General features: G+C 40.2%; 1 protein-coding gene across 31 annotated transcripts in view; it reads left to right on the top strand.

Annotated features, from left to right (window-relative positions):
- ZMYM2 (zinc finger MYM-type containing 2) overlaps nt 1-21080 on the top strand; it is a 186047-nt gene that overhangs the window by 94076 nt on the left and 70891 nt on the right. For 23 of the 31 annotated variants that reach the window (XR_010601089.1, XR_010601088.1, XR_010601087.1 and 20 more), the window contains 4 exons: nt 3869-4019; nt 4979-5094; nt 12315-12431; nt 18779-18929. Coding sequence is in view for 27 of the 31 variants with exons in the window: in XM_065595363.1 (XP_065451435.1) it covers nt 3869-4019; nt 4979-5094; nt 12315-12431; nt 18779-18929 (535 nt within the window). In the remaining 4 variants the exon portion in view is untranslated. The remainder of the gene's footprint in view (nt 1-3868; nt 4020-4978; nt 5095-12314; nt 12432-18778; nt 18930-21080) is intronic. The other 8 variants (XR_010601090.1, XM_065595471.1, XM_008169369.4 and 5 more) reach the window with 1 other exon arrangement.

Here is a 21080-nt window from a genome sequence, read left to right as displayed (position 1 = left end):
GACAGCTTAATTTTGGTTTCAGAGTAGCAGCCGTGTTAGTCTGTATCCGCAAAAAGAAGAACAGGAGTACTTGTGGCACCTTAGAGACTAACAAATTTATTAGAGCATAAGCTTTCGTGGACTCCTGTGGAGGCTCCAGTAATTTGTCAAAGACTTAAAGGCCAGAAGGGATCATCGGGATCATTTAGTCTGACCACCTTCATTCTGCATTCCTGCTTTCTGATTCTGCTCCTGGATACAGTCGATCTATAAAGCCCCTTTTTAGAATAATTGCATCAGTGCTTCCAGTTTTTGCCTAGAACCGTTGAGTGGTTATCTGCATAGACTTTGGCGAAATTACTCAATGCTCTTAGGTCTTTCTTCCTGGATTCCAGTCCTGCATAGACTCTGCCTTGAGGTCTTTACTGTGCTCAGTATAGCTAAATTCTTTAACGTTTGCTTTACATGGTTTCAAGAAGTGCTTCTGCGAGATATTCCTCACAGGTGAGCATGACTTTTGCATTTTGTGCTTGGGAGTTGAGTAAATTGTGTGGTGTCATATGTCTGATTAGAAATGTCACCCACAACGTGCAAACTCTCCAGAGGCATTCTGGAAAATTTCCAGTAAGATGGGCATAAAATTGGCCTGGAATCCTTCAAAGGATTGATTCTCTAAATAGAAGCCAGAGTTGAATCCCTCCTTGGTGCTAGGATTGTCCACATCAGCACAGACCCAGCCACTCTTGAAGCAGAACGGATTGACAACACAGGTTGCCTCAAAGTGGCTTGCACAGGTCAAGAAGCCGAACTCTTTGGAGTACTGTGAGGCTGTGTTATCTGTTGCAAATTAATTCATCAAATTGGGGTGTGTGTGTGTGTGTGTGTGTGTGTGTACATTTTACAGAGGCAAGAGAATATTATAGATTCTGCTCTGGAAGAACTGACCTTCCACAAGTTTCTCCAGTGACTGCATAGACTTCTGGATTTGACTAAGTCCATGATGATAAATCCTTAAAGACTAAGAGAGCCAAAACTACCCAAATGAGGTTCCCTCTGCAAACAGGATAATTATGCCCTTACATCCTCCTCTTGACCGATTTGAAGCAGAAGTGGAAGGGCCCTTCCACTTCTCTCCCCTGGACCTAGGTGTTGAATGATTTGGGGAAATTACTAGGAAAAGATGCTGCAAAAAAAAATCCCTCTTGAAAAAGTTTACCATCAAGCATGAGCTACTTGACAAAATTAGGGAACAGATTTTATTCCAAGTGCGTACAGATACCTAAAATGTTAGAAGAGCTTCATCGAACTTGGTGATATATGAATCAGTAATCCTTCAAAGGAAAAATTCAAGATGGTCACCTAGGAGCAAGTTTACTACTACTAGATACAGAACACAAAGCCAGTGGCCTCTATCTTGTTGACGTTTTGTGTACATTTGGATCCTTATCTAACTGTGAGATCTGTATCAAATTTGTATAAGACAGCACTATCCATTTTGTGTATTGCCTTTTGTGTTGGCATCTGTACTGCTTGTGTTAACTAAGTGATTACCTGGGCCTAGTTTGCCTTATCTGCATGGTTTGAGAATGCTCTTGTGGGGTGGAATGATACTACTGATGGGGGTTGGGGACTATCTGAAATCAGTCGGTCACCATCACGGTGTAGTAATTACCTAGAGTTCACCCAAAGTCTCAACTTGTCATTCGGTGATCAGTTGACGTACATAGAAACTCTTCTAGACATGGCTCAACTGCATCAGGACAGGAGCCCAAGATATTCTAAAGTTAAGAGAAATCCACTCTTCAGGATTTGTCAGAGCCAGGAAGTTTCAGCTCTAACAATATTCATGTTAGCTCTGCTAGCTGCAACAGTATTCATAGTAGCCATGATATATCATACCATCAGACAACCTCAGTGGAGCCTTTGATCCCACTGAAAGTATGTGGTATTTCACCAGTAATTATTTTGCTACTGATAGTCTTATAAGAATCATTCAGGGTGGAAGGTTAAGTAGAGGGTATTTCTATAACAGGGGTAGGCAACCTATGGCATGCGTGCCACAGGCGGCATGCGAGTTGATTTTCAGTGGCATTCACACAGCCCAGGTCCTGGCCACCGGTCTGGGGGGCTCTGGATTTTAATTTAATTCTAAATGAAGCTTCTTAAACATTTTAAAAACCTTATTTACTTTATATACAACAATAGTTTAGTTATATATTATAGATTTATAGAAAGAGACCTTCTAAAAATGTTAGAATGTATTACTGGAACGTGAAACCTTAAATTAGAGCAGTGGTTCCCAAACTGGGGTTTGTGAACCCCTGGAGGTTCGCGAAATGTTACAGGGGCTTCTCGGGAAAAAATTGCCTAATGGCGGACAGAGCTGTCCCTAAGGACCCGGACCCGAGGCACCATGGCGCCAGCAGCCCGGAGCCCCTGGACTTCCAAGAGCTAAGAAGATCAAAGCAAGCATATCTATCACGCTGAGGGGATTTAAACTTCAAGACTCCTTATAAGAAATGGAAAGGGAGGTGGATATTTTTTGCTGTTTTTAAAATTAAATAGGCAGCTAGTATAGTTTTTAAAATTATTATGAAGAACAAGTTTAAGCTTTGTTGTAACGTGCATTGTTTGCCTGGACTGCTCAAGACCTGAATGCTTGTGTAGGAGAAACTCTTTAAGTTGGCTTCTTAATTACCTTCATGCTGGTTTCACATCTGATACTCCTTGATGAAACATAGCAGCCTTGTCTTATAACAGGCTTATTCAAAGTGATACAAGCTACGAAAGTGAGATCGTGGAAGAGTGTTGCCGTTTTCATAATGTAATAAAAATACTGTAATGATTAATAATAATAGTGTGTAATAAGCATGGCATCAAAACAAATTTTATATTTCCAAGATCACTGCTTTTATAATTTATACTCAGGTAAAGGAGAAAATCTCTGGAAATATTCATTTTTAGGAGGGGGTTCACGAGATTTGACATTTTAGTGAAAGGGGTTCATAGGTTGTTAAAGTTTGGGAACCACTGAATTAGAGTGAATAAATGAAGACTTGGCACACCACTTCTGAAAGGTTGCCGAGCCCTGTTCTATAAGATACTGATGCACAAGGGCTTGGCCATTTTATATCTAAAATTACGTTGGGAGTGGTTTAAGATTAAACCAGTTTTACTGCTTACAAAAGAACATACGAACGGCCATACTGGTCACACCCAAGGTACATCTAGCACAGTATCCTGCCTTCTGACAGTGGCCAATGCCAGGTGCCCCAGAGGGAATGAACAGAACAGGTAATCATCAAGTGATTCATCCCCTGTCACCCATTCTGAGCTTCTGGCAACAGCTGAGAGATCCCATGTATTTTAGTTCAACTACATGAAAGCATTTTTAATGTTTCTTTTTTAGCATTTAACAAAATCCCACTTTCCATGTATCGTACTGAGTTCTATTTTGGTGCCTAATTACCTGTGCCCTTTCTTCCTGCATGGGTGAAGTCCTTTTTGGAGCCTAGAGTATCCCGATTTTAAACTTCAGTTCTCCATCCTACCTCCCTCCAAGAAAAGACTCTCCTCTTTCATTACACCATTTATCCGCTAGCAGGAAGGGATAAATATGGGTACCTCCAAACTATTGTAACCACTCAGACTTACCTAGGCTCTAACACAGTTCACAAAATTGTTTTCAATACTATTGAAATTTTAAAAAATATTTATTTTTAGCCAAGCCATCCTTTCCTGCCAAAAGAAATGTTCTAGATCTTTTATGTAATACAGGAAGATTCTAATAAGGTGAGAATAGCAGAAAAATGTATCTTCCTGTGTACTTATTGTAATATAACTTTAAAGTCATAACTAATGCATTGTTTTGCTTTGTTTTATGTTTTAGAAATATGGCAAATTAACAACTTGTACTGGTTGCAGAGCTCAGTGCAGGTTTTTTGAAATGACTCAGTGCATAGGACCTAATGGATATATGGAGCCATACTGCTCAACTGCATGCATGAACACACACAAATCAAAATATGCAAAATCACAAAGTAAGTGAAAAGGATGGTGGCTTTTCATCACTGATAAGAGTAGACTTGAATTTAAAAAAAAATTGACTTCCATGTTTTACTTCTGTTTATTTCTCTTGTGAAGAAGAAAAGACACAAGATTTGCAAAAGTATATTTTTTCTATTTTAGAATATAAATTCATGTAGGTTTTAAAATTACACTCATCACTATTGTATATGAGTGTTTTGCAGATTTTAAAGGAAAAACATAATTTCTTTTTATATTCTAGACTTGTAATATTTTAGTCCCTGCTCTGGTCATCTTCCATTTGGAATATTGCAACTCTCTTCCTTTTAGCTTATTGATTCCCAAATTGTCTCCCCCCACCCCCGTAAAAAACGTTTTCCAGTGTATTGAGGCTTGTAGGTTACTGGGTGGGAAACGTTGAGACATAATAAATAGTGTACACCAGTGATGCTACAGAGTCAGATATAGTACAGTCTTCATGCATGTAGGGGGTACTTTTTCATATTTGATACCATCCAGTACTGAATAAATTTCCGTCCATATGTATGAGGCATTGCAACTGTGTCCCCTTCACAAGATGCGTCATTTAGCCAAGACATTTATCCTGGGAAAGGGGTGTATATATCTATCAAGATTTCTGAGTGGGAAAAGGAGACAGAGTGAATGAGCTTGATCACTAAATTGGAAATACTAATAAGTTTTTGATAGGAACACGAAAATACTTTAACACTGAGGTTTAACAAAGAAGATCAGGAAGAACTAAAATATATATTTGTGTGTGTGTGTGTGTGTGTGTGTGTGAGAGAGAGAGATTTTCAGAGTCTAATAGTTTTGTGTTTTTTTGTAAGAAAATTTAATGATGAAATTTAGGTTTTACATAAATAAAATGAGGGGAAGTGGTAAATTATAACCTAGTAAATTTGTACACTACTACTTGTATTTACTTTCTGTGTAAACTACATTTTTCTTTTAGGTATGGGAATTATTTGCCACTTTTGTAAACGAAACTCTTTACCTCAATATCAAGCCACAATGCCTGATGGAAAACTGTACAACTTTTGCAGTTCCAGTTGTGTAGCTAAATTTCAGGTTAGCTGTTGTGTTAAATCTTTTCCTCCCTGAAAAAAAAAATGTGTGTGTGTGTGTTTATGTGAGTGCTAAATATGTGCATATTAAAATATCTGGCTTTTATATAGCTTATTTTGAGTTTTTTACTGAAACTAAAAAAAGCCTATCTTGGGCTACAGGCAATTTTGACATAATGAAATTTCAATTTCATTATGTCAATGAAATGAGTGTACAATTTCATAAAGAATAAAACTCTGAATCTAAAAATCTGAAAATAACCAATTAAAAATATATCCCCGCAATACGTGGGCACACCCACCAATATCAGTCCTCATCACATCCTCTTCCCCCTCCCCACAAAAAAAAAAGTATGTGTACAAAGATGAGCCCTACAGCGTACACTGAAGGACAACAAATTTTGGATCTTTCAGACCAAGTGGGGGAAGTGTATACCAAAGTTGAGGGTCCTTCATGTTTGAATACCTACCATATAGGGCTCCACTGACTGCAACTACAGCAATATGTCATGGGGACAGAGGTGCTCTCTGAAACTGTTGCATCCTGTGCCATTGAAGACTTGCAGATGAAAATTAACCACTTAAACTGCACCCAGAAAACAAATAGGTTACCAATGCATATCCCAGAGCACTGATACCCTGTTCTTCTGGTGGGATATGCTATTTACCAAATGGACTGTCACGTTCCTCACAAGCTTCAATTTCTGGTTTGATTTAAGGTGTAGCCTCCATATAGACTGCATTGCAGTAGTTAAATCTTTAGGTGAGAAAGGTATGAAAATAGCCTAGTCTGCATCGGAAAGAAATTGTTGCAATCTCCAGATTAAATAAAAATGGAATAAAGTCTTCCTAGTATTGTTGCTATATGATTGCCCAACAGTGACTGGGGCTCCAGCAATACCCCCAAATGGCTTCCCATATGTTGTTAAAGTTTGCACATTTATGGGAGCAGATGTAATCCCCCCTGCATTTTCTGGTTGCTTCTCACAAATCTGCCAGCATCAGATCAATCTTCTCCAGATTGAGCTTCAGTCAGATAGCCTTCATCTGTGTCCCAGTCTACCAAACATCTGGTAAGGCATCCAACAGCACTGTCTAGATTGGATGAAATAACAAAATAGAGCTGGGTGTCGTCAGCTTATTGAGAACACTATAACACATGCCTCTTGCTAACCCTCCCAACAGTCATGTATATTTGTCATTCCCACATACCCGCCTTGTTCAGTAAGATGGAATCCTGCAGAGTTTCACGTGTGGGAGCTCTTGAGACTGAAAAGCAATTACACAAAACAGTTCAGTATCTCTTGAGAGAGAGAAAGCTACTGAAGGACAATCCTGTCTGCTTCTGCTTGGCTTTGCAGACCAGACAGTGTTTCATCCCTAATACTGAAAGCAGCTGATGGATCTACAAATGTCGGCATGGCTACTGGCTGTTCCTCTTTCATAGGAGATCAGCCAGTGCTACTATTACAGTGTTTGTGCTATACTAGGGCTGTGCCCAGCCGAGGTTAACATGGACTAAGATGATCTGAGGCATCCACAAATTGTCTCGGCGCAAGCTTTTAAATACTTTCAACCAGGGATGGAAGGTCAGATACTTAGTGGTAGTTGGCTAAATTGTCCACTTCAGGTGCTGACTTTTGGTCATATAATCACTTCCTTCAGAGGAGTTGGCTTCTATTAAGTAAGAGTCGATATCTCTCAACAGTTCACCCGTGTTCCACTCCTCTGAATAAACCTTGAAAGGAAGGACAGAGATCTAAAGCACAGATTGTGGCATGAAGTATTCCTGGCATCTCTAATACCAGAGTGAACAACATGGTACTGAACTCAAGAAAAGGAAACCAGTTTTTTTTACCCTCTTCAGTCAAGATGTTGCCCTTCATCTATGGAAAAAGACAATTAATTCTGAAAAAAGCAACAGAGGGTCCTGTGGCACCTTTGAGACTAACAGAAGTATTGGGAGCATAAGCTTTTGTGGGTAAGAACCTCACTTCTTGCATCTGAAGAAGTGAGGTTCTTACCCATGAAAGCTTATGCTCCCAATACTTCTTAGTCTCAAAGGTGCCACAGGACCCTCTGTTGCTTTTTACAGATTCAGACTAACACGGCTACCCCTCTGATAATTAATTCTGAATTTGCTTGATTTTATTCACAAAATATGAGATTCCCTGACAAAAATGAGGGACACTCAGCCACCAAATGCATGTACAATGCTTCAAGCAGTTGGGTGATGGATTTACTTATTTAATGAACCATGTGAGCCGCAGTACTACAAACCATGTGATGGATTAAATAATTGACTTAATATCCTACTCCGTATATTCTTAATGTTTGCTAATGTAAATTTAGCTTCACCTTTTTACCCATTTCAACAGTAATAGCTAATATGTGCCTAGTAGTGTACCTGTTTTTTCTTTAATAGTCTTTTTTAAGTGAATCCTCTCAAACTGGGATGTACTCAGTTAAAATGAGTTTGAATTAATTAGTATTAGCTATTATCTAACAATTTGTCGTCCAGCCACTCTGTACAGTTTGCTTTTACTCCTAAAGGGCTGAAAGTTTTGCAGAAAGGTGTGAATATAGGGTTCCACCAGTGATTTTTATTTTTACTAGTCATGGGTGGTTCTGCACTGTTAAGAGGGAAATTCAAGGTGATTTTCCTTTGATCAATCCCTTTGATTCAAGATCTTATTTGTTCACTCTACTCTTAAAGTAGGTTGCTATGTTTCCCACTCTGATAATATATCTTCTCTTGAATAATCCTTTCATTTTCAAATAAAAATTACTTGATAACATATTAAAAGCATTTGAACAGTTCACTTGAGGTATATGCCATGGCATTTATGCTAGTACATGAATACTGTTCTCCTTTCCTTGAGCAGTTGAGTGTAACCATTCATCCTTGTGACTGAGAGAAGACCAGGAATGTTTACCTAAGGCTGTTGTTCCATAGGTGGTTTCTGGTGAAACGCTATGCAAGAATGTCTGAGGCCTTTCCATATATCCTAAACATACTGCTTGGTCTTCTGAATCTAATAATGTTTCAGGGTTAAGTATAAAGTTATTCGTATATCATATTAATGTTTCCATCCAACATTGTGCTGCCATTAAGTCCACTGGAACAACTGAAGGTTTTTTTTTTTTTTTGGTCATGTCTGAACTTGATATTTAAGGAAACTGAGGCTGAAAATTCCTTCTTTCTGAAGATGTGATGCTGCAGTATGAGCTTGCTAGGTCATCTTGCCAGTAGCATCAGTCCTGAATGGGCGTAAAGTGCCTTACTTAAATAGTCTTGTCTTTCGCCATGTCTCGACATCTTTTTTTCTAGTCTTCCAGTTTTTGAGTGTGCCTAGAGAGTGCTGGATCTAGTAGGTTTCAGACTTATTTAAGTAGAACATCCTGTAATTTGTTGCCCATTTTGTTGGTGGCCAGGTAGTATGCTGTTCTCTCTTGTCCTCTACTATGGAATGTGTGTGATGGGAGGTTGGCATGTTGGTGGCGGAAATCCATGCTATGAGTCTGATAATAGTAGAGAAAATATTTCACATTCCTGAACGGAGGCTGTAATGGAGGTAGTTTTTTTTTCTTTCCCAGTGCTGTAAGGTTGTTGAAATTTGCTTGTGGAACAATCCTGGGTGGATGGGTGACTGATAAATTAGCTCTTCTAAGAAACAAACACATTTTATGCACTTTGATTTTTGTTTGTTTGTTTACATTATTTCACTGCTTGGAGCAATTTGATTTTTTCTGGGTTGTTCATTTTATCTTTGTCAAAACCAGAAAAACTTGGTGTGCTCACTACTGTTTGGACCTCTTAGAAGACTTGTAACACATGCATCCATATGCAAAATTGCTACTGCAATTTGAACTGCCCTTGCTCAGAGCAACCCTAACTTTCATGTTATTCAGCACTTCATCACGTTCCACCAGTTGCAGTGCCAGTGTAGAATGTAAGGGCAGGGTTTAGCAATTGCATTAGTGCTTCAGTCCTCCCAGTGCAATCCCAGACTGTTCCTGTTCCACTCTTTAGTGACAGTTTGACAGTTTAGAGCACTGGCTGTGTCACCTGTTAAGTTGCTTGGATGGAAGCCTGATTGTGGTCTCTGATGGTCTCATCTGTGCCTGGCACTTCCTATGTCCTCTGTATTCAGGGCAAGCCTTCGAGCAGCTGCAACGAAACATGACCATTCTTGGCTCAGATGAGAGCTCAACAAAGAAGGGAACAAATGTATAATTTAAAATACAACTTTTTAATACAAATATTAATAAAAAATAACTTAAAGGTGCCTGGAAATTTTTTTTAATGGTCTTGTGCCCTTTTTTTGCTGCTTGATTTATTTATTCTAACTGTAGTACACACTATGTTTTAGATGCTTCTCAGACATTCAAGAAGGATGTTCTCTTTGAGCAGCTTGCAATGTAAGGATAGACTGAGTAAGGGGAAAAAACAATAAGCAACTTATAAGTCCACTCAAAAGTTAAAGAAGAAGAAATTAATTGTGAGTGGGGTAGAGGGCTTATAGATGGGCTCAGTGAGGTATTATAAATGGCCTCAAGGATTATTTTGATATTTTAAAAAAATTCTTTGCTTGTTTTTTATTTTAGAAATATCAGGAATGTAAATTCTGGTCTTCCCTGGCAATCTCTGGTAGACCTCTGTGGTGCTTGTTGTGAGCTGTATTTTAATTGAAGATGTGTGTATATTAAAACTCGTAAACAACAATTTCCATGATCTAAAATGTTAGTAATTAAACTTTAAATATTAATTAAAAACAAATTTTGAACTGTCTGACTAAAAATCCCTCCATTCTCAACTCTTTAATTTTCACTTTTGTCATGTAACTATTTTGCTATTTATCTGGTCACTTGTCTTCCAGCCTAGACAGGACCTGAATTTCTAATATATAAAGAGCAGGGGAACATTAAATAAAATCCTTTCAGGACTTTTATATATCAAAAGAAGCAAAAAAGCCACATAACCAGTTTTTTCAGATCGCCTTTAACATACCAAAAAAAAAAAAAAAAAATTTTCCTTTGCCCTCCCTTTTTTAGTGATTTTTTTTGGAAAACAAAAATGACAAAAATCAATGGTCATGAACACACACCATTTCTAATGTACTTATTGCCTATGGGTTGTCACAAGTGCCTGTCAACTGTTTTAGCAACATCCAAAGCTCTGATAAAAAGGAACCACCTACCTCTGCATGTTGCTTTATACTACCTGCTCATTTCCCAACCAGTGCAACTCCCTAGGGCCTCCCCTGTACTTAATGGGGGAGTGGATAGTGGGGAGAGGAACAGAATGGGGAATTGAAGGACCTGGAGAGAGATCTTCTCTCTAGACTCAGACTACGCCTCCCTCTGGATCCTGGAGAGAAAAATGCAAGAGAGGATTTTCAGTAATAAGACAAAGGAAAAAATCAACAGAACAAGAAAACTTAAACTTAAAAAAAACCCATACTATTTTACTCCTTGAGCACCAACACCCAAAGGCATGATTGCTTATCAGAATAAACTGTGGTCACCAGTCCAGTAATACGTGCCGGGGGAGCTGCTGACTTTGTCCTGGCATCTGCAAATATGAGGATGTAGCAACTTGTAGATCCTACTCTTCATAGCACTTGCACAACTCCCAGTGCAGAATAGAACTATTTAAAGCAGGCAGTAGAACAAGCCAAAATGTGATGAAGTTTAAATAAACCCATTACATAATACTGCAAAGATCTGTGCTGGACATAATGTGACAGGTTTGAAGATTCAGAGGCCCTGAAATGCTTGCATGGAGTACTGTTTGTGGACATCGCACTGGGTTCAAGTTATAATGACGCAGTTATCTGAAGAAACAAAACGTAGTCTTTTCTTTTTGAGGTTAGGCCAGTTTTACTCTGAAGCCTCATCTACATTAGTACACCAGAGTGAAAACTCATGCAAACTCCTGATGTTGCACTTGTGCAAAGTTGGGCCTTGCACCAGTCCAGTGTACATCGGTATGTTACTTGATTAAGATGCGCCAGTGCTGGTCAGTTTTATGCCAGTGAAGCACATCTGTATGAACTTGAAGTTTCAAGGAGAGCTGTCCTGAGAAATGAGTTAAACCCTGAACTGGCATGGCTTTTGAAATCAGCTGGAGCAGTGGTAATGAGTCCATTATTGTTTGAAGTTAAAGCTTATCCCAAACTTTGATTAGTTCCCTACTTTTAAAAATAAATAAATAAATAAATGTTGCAAACTTGTTATTGTCCTGTTTATAATCTTTCTCTTTTGGGTAAGGCTATTAAGAAGGTGGGTGTGGAGAAGGTAGTCCTATCTTAGATTTCTGTGATCACCTTTGATTGAGACTCTGGCATGACCACAGCACAGAGAATAGTTGGTGGTTGGTTTAGTGAGGTTTAAAGGCTTCCTGTACATCTCCAGATGCAATACAAGATGTCTCCTTTCATCTAAAAGCCCTAAATGGTGTGGGATCTGGTTACCTGAGCAAGTGCCTCTTCTTGCCATGACAGTTGCGTCCATTGGGACACAGCTTGTATTCTCAGTAGATTGCCCTCTACTCTGCCATTTATTTCCGCATCTGATCTGCTAGAACCCAAGTTTGACCATTTAATACATTTCTCCATTCTTAGGCTTTTGCCTGAGGGCAGGGTAGTGTTAATCTGCCTTGTTTTTTCTTTTATTTTTGGTGGAGGGCGGGGGTTCTTTATAAATATTGCTTTGTCTAGTTCCTTTCATATGAAACCTCTGATATAAATGATAGTTTGATAATTCTAAATGGGAATTGTTTATTTCAAGCTACATGACTGATTAATTGTGTCAACTGATCCGTGGTGGGGAGCAGAGGGGAAGGATGCTCTTCAGCTTTATGCATACACACAAGGAGCAGCCTAAAGAGGTCCTTAACATTAAGTATAGTAGATGGGAATATATGAGAAACAAGACTGAAGATCATCAGAGGTGAAACAAATGGATTATAGCAAGAGTAGTAGATTGTGAAGAAGAGGGAAAAGACCTGTAAAGCAATTGAGAGAGGTGGGGAGAATCAATCAAAAGTGGAAAGATTTATCTATTGTATCTTCTACAAGGAAAGCTTCTGAATTCAATAATATAAAAACTCATATTGTCGTTAACAGTGTAACTTTAATGAAACATATTTTAATTAAGAAAAATGTAAATTTGTATAACACACTTTCTACAGTGATGTGTATATGTTTTTATATTTTTCAGACTCTTAGTGTGCAGTCTTCAACCAATGGTCAGTTTGTGTCTCCAAGTGACATTCAGCTGAAATGCAATTATTGCAAAAGTTCTTTTTGTTCAAAACCAGAAGTACTGGAGTGGGAGGTATGTTCTGCTTCAGTATTATCAAGGAAGTAGGGACTGGTTACATGTACTTGCCAAATAGTTTACTTACGAAGGGCTTTTTAAAGGTGGTGCCGCTCTAACCCTCCTAGGTTCCCTCTCACCACCCACGGCTTGAGTTAGAGCATTTCATGAGGTATTTACCTCATATATTGTAGTCTGAGAGTTCTCTCTCTCTCTTTTTTTTATATGTAGTTACAGTTACTAGTAGACCCCTAGTGTGAGATTAGTTAAATAGTTGTTTTTTTGGATGGTGCAATGCCTTCACAAGGTTTCCAGCACTGTTCCTCATGTGAAGTAGTTACCTGCAGTAGCAGTCCCCATTATCAGTGCGTATTGTGCCTGGGAGAGGGCATATCAAGGAGAAGTGCTCCATTTGTAATTCCTCTATCAGTTTTAGGCAAGCAGTCAAATTGGCTTTCCTGTGGAGATCAACATACCAGTCATCAACTTCCATACCAATTCCCTGCCATTTAGGGACAGATTGTCCCTTTTCTACAGTGTTTAGGAAACAATAACCACAGATGTATGGATTCTAAGCATGGTAGGATTTGGTTATGCCATCCAATTCCTGTCTGTCCCCCCCCCCTTCAAACACCCCAACTTTGTCCCTTTTCAGGGAACCCTAGAGTCAGTGCTTCTACAGCAAATTGAGACTCTGCACTTTGGGAGCCGTAGAGAAAGTTCCCATTCAGCATCAGGGAAAGGGATTCTACTCCCATAAATTCCTGATCCCCAAACCCCATGGAGGGATGAGACATATTCGGGACCTCTGAGGTCTCAACAACTACATCAGCAATATGAGATTCCATATAGTAACCTTAGCTATCGTTCTCCCAACATTAGAGGAGAATGTCTGGTTTTCTGTCCTCAATCTTCTGGATGCCTACTTGCCATATTCCTTTCGCCTGTCCTCCAGTGACCAGGACTATAATTATTGATGCCTCCACAATAGGTTGAAGGGTGCATTTAGGGACATTGAAAGTACAGGGGTGTATGAACAGAACAGGAAGTTTCCCTTCATGTCAGTGTCCTGGAGCTTTGAGTGATTGACAATGCTTGCCTGGCCTTTTGGGATTAGGTCAAAGGTGTGCAACGATTCACACACTTAATGACAATACCACTACAATGTACTGTGTGAACAGGCAAGGAGGAGTTGACTCCAACCAGCTCTATCAGGAAGCCATGATGTTTTGGCATTTTTGCATCGAGGAAGACATCATTCTCACAGTTGCACACTTACCAGGTTCACAGAATCGGGTGGTCAATCATTCTGCAGGAATTTCTCCCAAAGTCACCAATGGTCTGTGAAGGGCTGTATGCTGAGGTTCACTTTCAAAAAATAGGGAATTCAGACAATTGCCCTGTTTGCAATGAAAGACACCAAGAAATGCAGTCAGTTTTACGCTCTAGGAGGTCTCAGTCTGTCTCATTAATCAATGCCTTCCATTTGAATTGGGTATCAGCCCTGATTTATTCATTCCCCCAGATCCCACTTGTCCCTCAGGTTATTCTCAAACTGAAGTTGGATCCTGTCAGCGTGATACTCATTGCACTAGTTTGGCTGAGACAGTGCTGGTTTTCTGACCTTCACAATCTGTCAGTTTGACCTCGCAGATTTCTTCCCCTCATTCCTTACCTGTTGACACAATACCATGGTCAGATATAGCATCCTGTGCCAAGCAGTCTGCACCTAATCGTGTGGGTACTTTATGGTTAGATGAGGAGGAAGAACAATGTTCTCAAGCAGTGCAGCAAGTCCTATTTCTTAGGAGAAATCCTTCTACTGGGTTTACCTAGTTTGGTCATTGGCTTGGGGAATTCAACTGATGCTAGCACATATTCAAGAAATTTTGGATTGCCTGTTACAACTTAAGTCCTCAGTTCGAGCTCAGCACTTTATCCTCTGATGCAGGGGAAGTTGGGATTTTCCAAGTACGTGATAGTTATCTTATCTTTCTAAAAGGTCTTGTCCTCCTCTTTCCAGCTGTAAAAGAAATGATTCCCTTGTAGGACCTCAGTACTATACTGGCTGCCCTCATGACTCCTCCATTTTGAGCCACAGCAACTTGCTCACTGTCTCCCCTTTGCCAAAAGACAGCAATAAAAATAAAAAGCTATAATTACTATGAGGAGAGTTAGTGAACTGCAAGCCTTAATAGTTGAGCCTCTGTGTCCAAAAGTAGTGTCACAGTTTCACCAAGCCTCACTCAGATGTGAATGAGCAGCATCTTCATTCCTTGGATATGAAATGAACATTGGTATTAGATCACTTAAGGCATCACCTCAACTTTTTGTCTCTTCTGCGGATCAGATGAAGGGTTAAAAGGTTTCCTTTTAAGTTAGATTACTTTCTGCATTACGACAGCACATGGAGTTGCTCAGACCACATCTCCATGGAGACTGGTGGTTCATTTGTTGAGGGCCCAAGTGACTTTGGTCGCATTTCTCAATAACGTTTTTTCTTCAAGTGCTAGTCCCTCTATGTATTCTGCACATGGGTATACACATGCACCATGCACCTGAGTCTGGAAGTTTTTCCAAGCAGTGTCCATTGACCCGCACATGCACAGTATCTCCCCTTGTGCTTTCCCGTGAGAGTATAAGGGGTGGTGCAGGTCAACACCACTCCAGTTCCCTCTTATCACCACATGGCTTGAGTCAGAACCGTGTTCCCCTTCGCTCTTCTAATCTTTAGAAGCATTATTGTATATATTTACTATAAATAGTTATCCTGTTGTTTAGAAATCTTAGTTATACAATGGCCTAATGTACATATGACAGTTTTTGCCAGGCTCCATTTGTGGTGTCTACAAGCCTGGGTCCACTCAACCTAACAGGCATCACATGGATTCCTGAGTCACTGTTCCCTCAGAAGTTCTTGCCTTTCTTGGTTGGTGGTCCAACCCAGCCAAAGTCATGGTGGGGATCCCCTCCAGCTCTCCCATACCAACAACCTCCCTTACAGGAGGGGTGCTCACCTGGACTGCCATGCAGGCGAGGGGTCATGGACACCATGGGAAACCAGACTGCATATAAACTTGCTGGAACTCAGAACAGTCCACCTAGCCTACAAGGCCTTCCTTCCCCTCATACGTTCCCTCTGCTTGCAAGTCCTATCAGACAATATCATCATGATGGTATATATAAACTAACAGGGAAGAGTGAGATCTTGTCCCCCTCCTGCTTCGAGGTAGTGCTACTGTGCCACTGGTGTGTCAGGAATCAGGTTACCATACAGGTCGCATCCCTCCCAGCTGCTCAGAACTACCTGGCGGACAGACTAAGCAGAAGTCTCTACGTAGATCATAAATGGGAAATACACACTACACAGGTCTGACCAACATCTTTCCGCAGTGGGGTACTCCCCTATTGGACCTGTTTGCGTCCCAGATGAACAGAAAGCTGCCCAAATACTGCTCCAGTGTGGCAGTAGGCAGTGACTCATAGGGCGACGCTCTCCTGTTTCCCTGGACGAGCAGCCTCTGATATGCCTTTCCCCCATTCCTCTCAGACCACAGGTTCTCCGGAAGATTTGCCAAGACGAAGCCGCCATCCTCCTCCTAACACCCTATTGGCCAACACAGTTCTGTCCACACACCAGCCCATCAGGATTGGCCCATTCCAGCTTCTCCTGACACAAGACTGCGGAAGGCTCAGGCTTTCCAACCCAAGCTCACTACACCTCACAGCTTGGTGTTTGGATGGGTGTCGGACATAGCACACTTGTACTCTGCCTCGGTCCAGGTGGTCCTTAACCAGACCAGGAAAGAGTCTTCAAGGACATACTACCAAGCTAAATGATGCCCCTTTTCTTCTTGGGTGTGCCACTACCACCATTCCTTCACCACGGTAGACCTGGTTATCCTCGACTATTTCCTCGCCCTAAAAACACCAGGTTTATCCCTTAGCTCGCTTCGTGTACACCTACCAACATTTAGCACCTTCCTTTCCCTGGTATAGGGATGCTCTATCTTCATGCCCCTGATAATCGTACTCTTTATGAAAGGCTTGATCAGAAACTTCCCGCCCATCAAGTAGTCCAGGCTTCAGTGGGACCGAAACCTCATCCTGTCAATTCTCCCAGGTCCACTCTTCAAATCTATGGCAACCTGTGCAATGACCTACCTCACCATGAAAGTAGTGTTCTTAGTAGCCATCCCTTTGGCCAGGAGAGTCAGTGAGCCATCAGCCATGATGGCAGACCCTCCTTTCACAGTATTCCTCAAGGAAGAGGTCTCCCTTTGGCTACATCCCAAATTCTTCCCCAAGATGGTGTCCGAATTCCATATCAACCAATCAGTTCACTTACTTGTATGTTTTCTATGGGTATGTCTACACTACCCGCCGGATTGGCGGGCAGCAATCGATCCAGTAGGGGTCAATTTATCGTGTCTAGTCTAGACATGATAAATTGATCCCTGAGCGCTGTCCCATCGACTCCTGTACTCTGCTGCTGCGAGAGGTGTAGGCAGAGTTGATGGGGGAGCGGCAGCAGTCGACTCACCGCAGTGAAGGCACTGCAGTGAGTAGGTCTAAGTACATCGACTTCAGCTACGTTATTCATGTAGCTGAAGTTGCGTAACTTAGATCGATCTCCACCCACCCCCAGCGTAAACCAGGCCTAAAACCTCATTCCTCTCCTGGGGACAAGAAACTGCACTCCCTTGACATCAGACACGCCCTGGAGTTCTACCTGCAGAGAACTAAGCCCATTAGAAAGTCTCTGAGACTTTGTCGCAGTAGCAGAAAGATCAAAGGGCCTAACCGTATCCTTCCAGAGAATTTCTAAGTGGGTTTCAGGATGTATACTAGAATGCTATAAGATAGCAAATCTTCCGCTTCCAGGGGTGTTACAGCTTACTCAATGCAAGCCCAAGCAGCCTCCACAGCATCCTGATCAGATTCCATTGCAGGAGATTTGCAAAGCTGCAACTTGGTGATCTCTCCGCACGTTTACAGCACACTATGCCCTGACTCAAGTGACAGCTGCGGATGCAGCTATAGGAAGGGCTATATTACAAACAGCTCTGCTACCAGCATCTGCGCACCCTCCTCCACTCTGATCACTGCTTGCAAGTCACCCATGTGTGGAATACCCATAGGGACTAGCACTTGAAGAAGAGGTGGTTACTTAACTGTAACTGGAGGTTTAATGAAATGTATGGCCCCTTTCTGTATTCCACTGCCTGCCCTCCTTCCGCTTCAAATTTGATTATGTTGCAGTAAGAGGAGGAACTGGAGTGGCATCAACTCGCACTGCCCCTTATACCCTTCATCAGGAGCACAAGGGGAGATACTGCGCACATGTGGGTCAACGGACACTGCTTGGAAAAACTTCTGGACTCAGGCATATGGTGCATGTGTGTACCAATGTGTGGGATACAGATAGGGACCACAGATCTCACAAAAACTCCAGTTACAGTAAGTAACCTCATATTGGATATTTGCTGGGGTGCAAGCTTGTCTGCCATACATCCTTTTACCAAACACTACACTGTTAAAACTGCATCTTGATCAGATGCAAACTTGGAAGGGCAGTTCTGTAGTTGCTATTAAGAAGATTCCGAGCCCCATCTCCTTCCATTACTGCTTGTGAGTCATCTTGGTGGAATACATGTCTGCAACCACTCAAAGAAAAAGTGGTTATCTACCTGCTCTGTAACTGTTGTTCTTCGAGATATGGGTGCAGATGTGTATTCCATGATCCACCCTCTGTCCTCTCTATACTGAAGTCTCCAGACTTGGATTCCAGTGCAATGGAATTGAGTGGGGTCAGAGTGGTGCCAACCTTAAATAACCCTGGGTGGGCTATGAGGGGCCAGAGGGCATGTGTGCAGCCCCGATGGGTACTTCTAAGCAAATTGCTTTGGTGACTGGCTGCATGCATACGAGTGGACCTCACGTCTGTATCCACATCTTGAAGAACAACAATTATAGTACAGGTAGGTCACAGTTATCTTCATTTCCTATTCAACTACTCTGCTTTAGAGATTATAGCTGATCTTAGATCATCTTGAAACTTGTCTGTAAATTGAAAGAGGAAAATAGCGCTGTTTTTTAAGATCTACCAATATGTATTCTTTCTCAGTTGTCACTTTCTCCATGTGAAATACTTAATGACAAATAACTTCTGTAGCATTGAGTGTCAGTTTAATCAAAAGCTGTTAGCTCTATTGGTAGAGGTCACACTACCTCGTATATACTTGGATCTTTGCTCATGCCAACTTTTTTAAGCATTTGAGTATTAAAGGCATATTCTTGTTTAAAAGTTGCTCTATGCCAATCTTAATACTTAACCCCTTTTTTATACTTTATTTTATGTTTAGAACAAAGTATACCAGTTCTGCAGCGGAACTTGTTCTGATGATTATAAGAAACTGCACTGCATAGTTACATACTGTGAATACTGCCAAGAGGAGAAAACACTGCATGAAATGGTGAATTTCTCTGGTATCAAAAGACCATTCTGTAGTGAAGGTATGTTTTTTCTTTTTTTATGATTTTGATCTCATTTATTGTATTTTTACTGTAGTCTGTTTACCTTTGCTTTATGATGATGAAAGTTTTCACATTAAAATATATTTTAAATACTACCTTATTCAGCAGTATTTGAGCTGGAACAGGGTCCCCCCCTCCTGGTGAGTGGGCCTGTTGAAGCCCTGAGACACTCCCATGTATTCCAATCTGTTGAGTTTCTGCAATGCTCATTTCAGGTTGAAGAAGACTGGGCCAAGACTTTTTTTTTTTTTTTTTTTTTTTTTTTTTTTTTTTTTTTTTATAAAAGCTCTTCAGTGCTCTACACCCTTCTCAATCAAGAAAGGTTGCTTTTGAGACCTGGGTGGCCCCAACACAGGGACTGAACAAATTTGCTGTTTAGCAGGGTAGCTAAAATTTGATGATTTTAAAAATAAATCGGTCTTTTTTATTTAAATTAAATGCAAGTTTATTTTTTTTAAATAAAAATTGACAACCAGTGTTAAGGCCTAAAATTATTATGGTCTATTAACATTGTTTGAATTAAGTACGAAAAACAATATAAGCAATAGATGTTTGCTGTTAAATTTTAAAGAAAGTGAAACCACTGAACTGATGGAAGTCACTGGCTATGCACCTGGAATCAGAATTTGTTGAAGTGATAACCTGCTTTTGACAGCAGTATTCTCTTCTGCAGATGCAAAGAGACTATTTTCTTTCTTTCAGTTTATTCAGCTAATTCAATTTGATGACTCATTTATTCATAGTCGAGAAACCAGTTGGGTGTTGAAAAAGCAGAAAATCTTGTTTTCATCTTCCAGTCTGTGAATAAAATATAGGTGTGAGGATGCGATCTACTAGTTATAAAATCTTGGTGGACATGGTGGCCAGAAACAGTCAGTTCAGTTCGCTGACTATAGAGAATACTTTCTTTATGTAATAAATCATTTGGTTTTAAATCCAAAACATGTTTTGATAAACTTTTTTCTTATGTATCTCGCAAATTTAAGGTATTGTAGTTTTATTAAAAAATTTAAATGCTGTTTCTGTGCATTTTTAGTTGAATTTGAATTTCCATCCAAATAAAGCTTGACACAAATCATATGTAAAAAATTAATAATTTAGTGAACGCTAAATACATAATTCGCCATTATCTAACATAACGAATATGTAAAAATTAAGAATGTGAATAAAAGTAAGTTAAGATGCATAATTGTTTAAATGTGTATAGAAGATAGTGTAGCCTTCTGGTTAGCAAAAAGAAGCACCAAATTTAGTGCAAATCAACATGTTTTAATAGTTGTCAACCAGTGAAAATCAACCTAAGTAGTACAAATGAAAAATCACTTTATATTAAGGTTTTCTGATTTAAATCATTAAAATTGGTAATTTAAATTTTGGTTTAAATCAGTCCACCCTGTTGTTCAGACTTTTGAAAGAAGATAGGTGAGGTAATATCTTTGAATGGACCAACTTCTGTCGACAGAAGGTATAAGCTGTTGAACTTCAGTGAGCTCTTCCTTTTCTTCCCTATGAAGCTCGAAAGCTTGTATCTTCCATCAACAGAAGTTGATCCAGTAGAAGGTATTACCTCACCTACCTTATCTCTCTCATCTCCTGGGACCAACATAGTTACAACAACCCTGCAAAGAAAAAAGAAAAGTCACCAGGAAATCATTTTTACACATAAATAGATTATCAAAGTCCCTTTCAAGCTATAGTTTTCTGTCTTGATAGGTATTCATTATCATTCAGTGGTGGATGGCACTGCCCGGGGAAGGTGACCCAGAATCTGTGCACTGGTTGCTTGCTTGAGGATGTTCAGTTTATAACTGATCACTTCACTTGTTCAGTCAATCATTTTAGTTTCACAATCCGCCTAAAGAAAACTTAAGGACATGCTGGGGAATGAACATGTCTACCCAATTAAGATCAGCAATGCTCCTCTCAAGTCTGAAGTTTTGCTACCTAGGGATAGGCTGTCACAAAAGACCACAATTGATTACAACCATTTGGAATGCTGTCACACCACCTATGGAATAATAGGGTTTCAAAATAAACTCTAAACTAAATGTCTGTCAGGAGTCATGCTACAGCGCTTCTATATGGTTGTGAGATGTAGACTAGATCATTAGGATTTAGAGGCATATTTTT

This window comes from Chrysemys picta, chromosome 1 (assembly GCF_011386835.1).
Source record: "Chrysemys picta bellii isolate R12L10 chromosome 1, ASM1138683v2, whole genome shotgun sequence".
Taxonomy (NCBI): Eukaryota; Metazoa; Chordata; order Testudines; family Emydidae; genus Chrysemys; species Chrysemys picta.
This window is presented reverse-complemented; position numbering and strand designations above follow the sequence as displayed.